Source organism: Galeopterus variegatus, unplaced genomic scaffold (assembly GCF_000696425.1).
Source record: "Galeopterus variegatus unplaced genomic scaffold, G_variegatus-3.0.2 Scaffold2889, whole genome shotgun sequence".
Lineage (NCBI taxonomy): Eukaryota > Metazoa > Chordata > Mammalia > Dermoptera > Cynocephalidae > Galeopterus > Galeopterus variegatus.
Genome location: NW_007729000.1, coordinates 32,398 through 40,175, shown reverse-complemented (window position 1 = coordinate 40,175; position 7,778 = coordinate 32,398). Strand labels below are relative to the sequence as shown.

The 7,778-nt window shown below is 55.7% G+C and overlaps 1 protein-coding gene across 1 annotated transcript; it reads left to right on the top strand.

Annotated features, from left to right (window-relative positions):
* Positions 1–831: 831 nt before the first annotated feature.
* On the top strand, positions 832–6,708 carry EFEMP2 (EGF containing fibulin-like extracellular matrix protein 2). The gene is made up of 10 exons (XM_008583336.1): positions 832–1,122; positions 1,335–1,383; positions 1,981–2,187; positions 2,739–2,861; positions 3,152–3,268; positions 3,411–3,530; positions 4,808–4,927; positions 5,028–5,154; positions 5,404–5,599; positions 6,392–6,708. Exons 1-10 carry the CDS (start codon positions 1,012–1,014, stop codon positions 6,551–6,553), a joined length of 1,332 nt encoding a protein of 443 aa, XP_008581558.1. The 5' UTR covers positions 832–1,011; the 3' UTR covers positions 6,554–6,708.
* The last annotated feature ends 1,070 nt before the right edge of the window (positions 6,709–7,778 follow it).

Sequence of the window (7,778 nt, the reverse complement as noted above, 5' to 3'; positions counted from 1 at the left end):
TAAATAAATAAATAAATAAAAATGGGATATGTGGCCCTTTGTGTCTGGCTTCATTCGATTAGTGTATTATTTTCAAGATTCATTCATTCCGTAGCATGTATCAGTATTTCATTCCTTTTTATGTATGAATAGTACTCCATTGTATAGATGTACCATATTTCGTTTATTCATCAGTTTCTACATTTTGGCTCTTATAAATAGTGCTGCTATGAACATTGGACACAGATTTTCGATGTGTACGTATGTTTTCAGTTTTCCTGGGTATATAACTAGTAGTGATATAGCCGGGTCATAGCCTAACATCTTGAGGAACTGCCGGACCATTTTCCAAAGCAGCTGCGCATCTTACATCCCACCAACAAACAGTGTATGGGGGTTTCAATTTCTCCATGTCCTTGTCAACACTCGTTATTGTCTCCCTTTTTAGTTTTAAACAGCTATTAAAAAATATTTTTTCTTGTTTATTTTATTTCATATTTCTCTAAAAGACAGCTATTATCTTGTCCTTCTTAAAGACAACCTCCTGACCCCAGCGCTGGGGGCGAGCAAGAGACGCTTAGCAGCTCACCCTGAACCCCAAGTGTTCACCGCGGGACCCAACAACACGTCCCCTCCTCGACACACCCTCTCCTCGGGGCCACGTTGGGGCGATCGTGAGGATAATAAGCAGGGACGGGAAAGGGGAAGGAGGGCCCGGCCATTCCCGTTCACGGTCTGGCCCGGGGAGAGGTATCCCTGTACACACGGCCCTTTCCCGTCTGGCTCCGCCCTGAGACGTGGGCAAAGCGAGGCCCCGCCCCTTCCTGGGAGCAGCTCCGCCCAGGCCCCNTGGGCCCGGGACCCGGGACCCGGGCCTGCGAGAGGAGTCGGCGCCAGCCCTGGGAGGCTCCAGGGCCCCAAGCACGGTCCTGAGAGGGAGACGCCTGGGGCCGGGGCTCCAGGTCCCGGTACTGGGGAAGGGGGTGCCGTGGCAGAGGCCCCTGACCCCTGCCCCTGACTTCCAGCCCCAGGATGCTCCCCTTTGCCTCCTGCCTCCCTGGCTCTCTACTGCTCTGGGCGCTGCTGCTGTTGCTCTTGGGGGCAGCCTCTCCCCAGGATTCTGAGGAGCCCGACAGCTACACGGTGGGGACTGTGGGGCCACTGGCCTGGGATGGGATGGGCAGGGACAGAGGGATCAGGATCCTGGGTGGCTGCTGCTGGGAAAGATTCTCCCCTCCTCAGGTTGGTGGAGCATCTGGGGGCCACTGTTTGGAGCATGCCAAGAGGGTGGCCACGGTCAGGCCCTGGTCTTGGGTTGGCCAGTTGACCACTGGCCACCTCTGGTTCCCTTCAAGGAATGCACAGATGGCTATGAGTGGGACCCAGACAGCCAGCACTGTCGGGGTGAGTGTGCCTGGAGGACCAACCACCCCGATGCCAGGAAAGGGACTGCTGGTTATCAAGGATGGTCCTACCTCCAAGAGCTGCAGCGGTAGCCCAATGGCCTGTCCAGGGCTGAAGCCAGCTGTGGTTCTCCGGGGGCCAGTTCAACTAGGGGTACCCCCCCCAGAAACCCTGGAAACCCTGCCCTTACCCCGCAGTAGGCAAGAGAGCAGCTGGGCAGTGCCTAGAGAAGCCAGGCCCTGTACACCTTCTCTGAACCGCTGTCCTGTCCCAGCTCTTTGTCCCATCACAACTTGGGAGGGCAGTGCCCACGGGGGTGGGTAAGGAGGCCTGCAAATCACTCTTGGGCTGAGCTTTGGGGATGGATAGAGACCTACTTGGAGGCAGGAGAATGGGGGCAACAGTGGGAACCACTGCCCCATCTTCAGCCCTGGCAGGCCCTGGGGAGGGGTCCTGGGCAGGCGGCCTTCGCTGGGTAGAGAGGGAGGCTTTGCCCAGGTCACACAGCTTAGAGAAGGCCAAGCTGGGCTCCTGCCTCCACCTCCCTCCAGGGCCAGCCCAGGAGACTGGCTGTGCCCAGCAGGCCCCTTTCTGCAGATGTCAACGAGTGCCTGACCATCCCTGAGGCCTGCAAGGGGGAAATGAAATGCATCAACCACTATGGGGGCTACTTGTGTCTGCCCCGCTCGGCTGCTGTCATCAACGACCTACACGGCGAGGGACCCCCACCACCAGTGCCCCCCGCTCACCACCCCAACCCCTGCCCACCAGGCTATGAGCCCGACGAACAGGAGAGCTGTGTGGGTGAGTGGTCACTCTGGCGCCCAGCCTTGCAGTCCTCACCATGCATCTTAAAAACTCAGACCTCATGTGCCTCCCTTGTTCAAAAGCCCCCTGTGGCTCCTCAGGTCTCCTGGATGACAACAGACCCTTGTCCAGATCCTCACTTTGTGTGGGCCTGCCCCAGGTGGCCCCAGCTCAGGTGCTGCAGAGACACTGCAGGAACTCTGCCTCCCAGCCTCTGCTCCCTGCCCCCTTTCTGATCTGGACCCCACCCCGGGAGTCATGGGCCTGGGAAGAAGGAGGGTCCTGGAATCAGTGTTGCTGGATGTGTGGACAGGGCCTGTTTCCTGTGCTCCCCTGACACGGGTGTCACAGGTTAGGGGTGCCTTTCCTGTTGGCTCCCAGGCTGGTGGACTGTTTTGTGCTGTCAGGAGGATCTAATCCATTGGGGGTGCCAGTCACCCACACACCCACGTGAGTGGTATCTTGCCGGTGTCCTCCCATGTTGAGGTGTCTGTCATGTTGGGTGGCATGTGGGATCCCAGGTGGGGGCTAAATTGTATCTCCTACAGATGTGGATGAGTGTGCCCAGGACCTGCATGACTGTCGTCCCAGTCAGGATTGCCATAACCTGCCTGGCTCCTACCAGTGCACCTGCCCTGATGGCTACCGAAAGATCGGGCCGGAGTGTGTGGGTGAGTCCAGGCAGCAGCCTTTGTATTCCCTGCTCTGGGCCCCTGGCCTGGCTCTTGCCCTAGCACCTAACCCCCTTTTCAGTCCACCCCAGGCTTCACCCCAGTCCTCTGCTACCGCTGACCTCCTGTCATCAGACACAGAGGACTGTATGGGGGTATCCTGGATGACCTGGCCTAGCCCAGCTCCCTAGACACAGACAGGACCATGGGTGGTGGGGCCTTGAGTCCCAGCCCCTTCGGGCCCCACCTGACTTCTGTCTTGTGCCCTCCTTCTCCTGCCTCTGTCCCAGACATAGACGAATGTCGCTACCGCTACTGCCAGCACCGCTGCGTAAACCTGCCTGGCTCCTTTCGCTGCCAGTGCGAGCCGGGCTTCCAGCTGGGGTCCAACAACCGCTCCTGTGTGGGTGAGGCTGGGCCAGGCCAGGCTCCTAGGTCCTGGGCAGGGAGGTGTGAGGTGGGGGAAGCCTTCCTGATCAGCCCAGGTGGAATGGGGGTTCTGGGCTGCTCCTCCACTTTCACCCCTCCTGTTTATTCCGGCACCCCCAGATGTGAACGAGTGTGACATGGGGGCCCCGTGTGAGCAGCGCTGCTTCAACTCCTACGGGACTTTCCTGTGTCGCTGCCACCAGGGCTATGAGCTGCACCGGGATGGCTTCTCCTGCAGTGGTGAGAGCTCCTCCTCTGCTGCTTGCTCTGCCATCGGTCCCTCAGGCCCTGCATCATGCTGCACCTCCTGCCATCAGTCCTCCATTTGATGCTTCCATGTCCCATCCATTCCGTACCCATGTACCTCCTGTGTACTCCACCCCTGGCTGGGTCCGGGGCACTCCAAGCCTGCGGGGGGAGGCACAGAGAGGAGCAGTTGGGTCCCCTTACAGAAGCTCCCTGGGGAGACTGAGAAAGATGTGGGTGCCACACTTCCTTGGAGTTAGGCTAACCTGTATTCAAATCCTGAACTAGGGCAGGTCACTCTTCTCTCTGAGCCTGTTTTTTTCTGTAAAATGAGCTGTCCTGAGGATTAAGTAGGACAGTGATAATAGACGGGCTTCATCAAGTCTCAAGCAGCATCGCTATAAAGTGAACTACCATTTACTGAGAACCTACCCTGAGCAGTTTGCTTCCCTAACATACTTGGCCTCATTTTTAATCCTGCCAACAATCCTAGGAGGTAAGTATAGGTTTTTCCTCCCTCTGCAAAATGAGGACATTAATATCTCCCTCCAGGTTTATTGGGAGGATTATAAAAAATAAGCATGAAGTATGATGATTTTTATAATTCAGCCAAGAGAGGCTAAGCGGCCTGCCTGAGTTCATGCAGCTAGGATAAGACAGGGCCAGGGCTCAGTCTGGGCTTCTTTTTTATGTATGTATGTACGTATATTTTATTTTATTTTAATCGATGTGGACTTCTCACTTCAACTGGCACACACCCCATTTATGTTCTGCTTTCCTGCGGTATGAGGCCTCATTGGTACCTGGCAGCATGAGGGCAGCAAAAACAGAAAAATGGTCTCCTGCCTGTGTAGCTCAGTCGGTAGGAGGTGACAAGCTGATTGTGGGTTGCAGGAATTAGGCAAGTTATTGAAAACTAGAACAGGCTGGGCCCACAAATCCTATCTGGTGTAACGTACTCATTTTACTGGTAGGGAAATGGAGGTTCCCCCAAATCAGTCAGTAGGATTCACACCCAAGCCTCTAGATTTCCAGTGCTTTTATTTAGTTATCTTTCACAGTCGGAGGGCAAAGAGGTCTGTGAGCAGGGGCAGGCTGGACAGACCTTTCTTTGAGCCTTCTGTCCCCGTCCTGAGCTTGCAGGGCCTGTCTCATACCCTCTGCCTCCCCACATTCCACCTAACGTGGGGCTGGGCTCTCAGTAAACGGCTGTGGGACTGAATTGTGAGGGTTGCCCTTGGCCCAGGGTCCTCATCCCCACCCATCTTCAGATATCGACGAGTGCAGCTACTCCAGTTACCTCTGCCAGTACCGCTGCGTCAACGAGCCAGGTCGTTTCTCCTACCACTGTCCACAGGGCTACCAGCTTCTGGCCACACGCCTCTGCCAAGGTACAGGGGGCCAGGGGGTGGGGGTGGGGTCGGGGTGCGAGGGGGAGCCGTGGGCTGGTGGCCTGACGCCCCAGATTCCAGCCCCTCTCCTCCGGCACAGACATTGACGAGTGCGAGTCGGGGTCCCACCAGTGCTCTGAGGGCCAAACCTGTGTCAACTTCCATGGGGGTTACCGCTGCGTGGACACCAACCGCTGCTTAGAGCCCTACATTCAGGTGGCCGACAAGTGAGTGAACGCCACGCTAGGCCCCCCTCAGAAACTACAACTCCCAGAGGGCATTGGGGCTGACTGGTGTCTGTTGGGGGAGCGCGTGCACCTGAGGGCTGATGGGAGTTGTAGTTCTTCAATGAGGAAACCATGCAAACTGTTATAGCCGGAGTGAGAGGATCCTTTTGGGATGCCCTTTTTGGGAGTGGATGAAATTTGGGGAATGGCCTAGTACTTCATTTGTGTCCCCCATCTCGGGGTGTCTAGCCGCTGCCTCTGCCCGGCCTCCAACCCCCTGTGTCGAGAGCAGCCCTCGTCCATCGTGCACCGCTACATGAGCATCACCTCGGAGCGGAGTGTGCCTGCAGACGTGTTCCAGATCCAGGCGACCTCCGTCTACCCCGGCGCCTACAATGCTTTTCAGATCCGTTCCGGAAACTCGCAGGGGGACTTCTACATCAGGGTAAGGCTCTCCCCTACTCCTCTCCTCAACTAACATAAATAATCTGAAACTGAATTCCAGGAAGCCTGAAGGGAGAGACTGGCTGCCACTACCCCGCCTCTTCTCTCAAAGCCACGCCCCGGGAGGTGGGATTTTTATAGGAAGATAGGGGTATTCTAAATCTGCACAGTACAAACTAGAGACTGTTAAATGCACTTGGACATTGGGATTTGAGTCCCGGTACTGGTTTCCCCAATCTGGACTCAATTTCTTTACCCATAAAAGGAGGGAATGGTGTGAGAGGCTTGTGGGGGGGCCTGGGGTCAGAGAATCTCCCCTTGTGGAGCTGATCCGTGGGAGGGCTCCAGAGGCAGCTCTGGTGAGGAGTGGGAGGGTCTCAAAGCCCTGGCCCTGGTGCTGAGCTCAGCTTGAGAAGGGGTTGTTTTATGTCAGCGCTTGTTTTTTTCTTTTTGAAATTGAATGCTTTGAAGGGGACTCTCCCCACTCCAGGTCACCAAAGGCCCCAACACTCTCTAGTCACACCTAGCTTTGATCATCAGTTAGCCCTGTTTAGACAAATGAACTAGCTGGGAAGGGTGGGAAGAGCACCTGGGAGATTTTGGAGGGCAGGAGCCTGGGTGTTGGAGGGGAGGGGATAGACATCAAAGGTGTCAAATGGGTGGATGAGAGTCTGGGTCAGAGCCTGGCCAGGGCTTGGCTCCACAGTCACAGAGCAGGAAGGTGATGCTGGGGAAGGGTCCTGGCATGTAGGCTGACACAATCTACATGTCCCCTGCCCACTGTGCCCTGCAGCAAATCAACAATGTCAGCGCCATGCTGGTCCTCGCTCGGCCGGTGACAGGCCCCCGGGAGTATGTGCTGGACCTGGAGATGGTTACCATGAACTCCCTCATGAGCTACCGGGCCAGCTCTGTACTGAGACTCACCGTCTTCGTGGGGGCCTACACTTTCTGAGGAGGAGGGGGTGGGAACCCTCATAAGGAGGCCACCCTCCCCACAACCCGCTATAGCCAAGGAGCCTGGGGCTCAGCAATGACTGTGTTTTGCTACAAGGGAAGATGTTGTCAAGGGCAGCAAGAGAAAGGCAATAAAGGAAGAAAGAAGGCGTCCTGGTGACCAAGGTGGGTGGGTAAACTATAGTGAAATGCAAACTGGGGAAAGGGCTGGGCTTGTGGGAGGCAAGCCAAGTCCACCTAACGGGGGTCTCTGTGCTCAGGCTGAGGGGACCCATCAATGGGAGCTGGGAGCTACATACCACAGGCTTCAGAATCACCCTGAGAGGGGAGGAGGTAGGGAAGCATGCACGATGTAGGCCCCAGCCCAAAGATTTGGGCTTGGCTGCTTTATAGGGGCCTGAGAAACCCCACTCTGGACAGCTCCAGGAGGCCCTGGGTTCCAGTCCTAGATCTGCCTCAAGCTATACATTTGGACAAGCCCTAGGAGCTCTCTGGGCCTCTTTTCCAATCCAAAAAATGAGGCAATTGGACTGTGAGTGGTTTTCAAGCTTTCCTTTTCCAAGCTACAGAATTTATCGAAAGTGATTTTTTTTTTTTTTTTTTTCCCCAAAAGATGACCAGTAAGGGGATCTTAACCCCCGACTTGGTGTTGTCAGCACCACGCTCACCCAGTGAGCAAACCGGCCATCCCTATATGGGATCTGAACCCGTGGTCTTGGTGTTATCAGCACCACACTCTCCCAAGTGAGCCACAGGCCGGCCCTCAAAAGCGATTTTATGTGATCAGAGAGCATCTGATTACACAAAGTAGATTCAAAGGTGCAGTGCCTCACTGATGCCATCCCCTGACCAGGGAAACCATGAAGAACTTGTTTAAAAACCCCTGGACCATGCTGATAACACCAAGGTTAAGGGTTTGGAACCCATACCAGCCAGCCACCAAAAAAAAAATAATAATAATCCAACAAAAAAAATCAAAACCTGGGCCGGCCCGGTGGCGCACTGCTACAGTGCGCCGCTTGGGAAGCGCGGCGGCGCTCCCACCCGAGGGTTTGGATCCCACATACAGACCGGTTCCCGCTCACTGGCTGAGCGAGGCGCGGGAGCAACACCGAGGGTTGCAATCCCATTGCCGGTCCCCGGTCCGGTACGGGGGCAACACTGAGGGTTGCGATCCGTTGCCGGACACGGAAAAAGACAAAAGACAAAAAAAAAAAAAAAAA

Excerpts from the sequence above, each read along its gene's own strand:
- EFEMP2 (XM_008583336.1), top strand. The coding sequence starts at position 1,012 with ATGCTCCCCTTTGCCTCCTGCCTCCCTGGCTCTCTACTGCTCTGGGCG. Across the intron at positions 2,188-2,738 it reads CGAACAGGAGAGCTGTGTGG|ATGTGGATGAGTGTGCCCAG; the intron begins GTGAGTGGTCAC and ends TATCTCCTACAG. Across the intron at positions 2,862-3,151 it reads GATCGGGCCGGAGTGTGTGG|ACATAGACGAATGTCGCTAC; the intron begins GTGAGTCCAGGC and ends CCTCTGTCCCAG.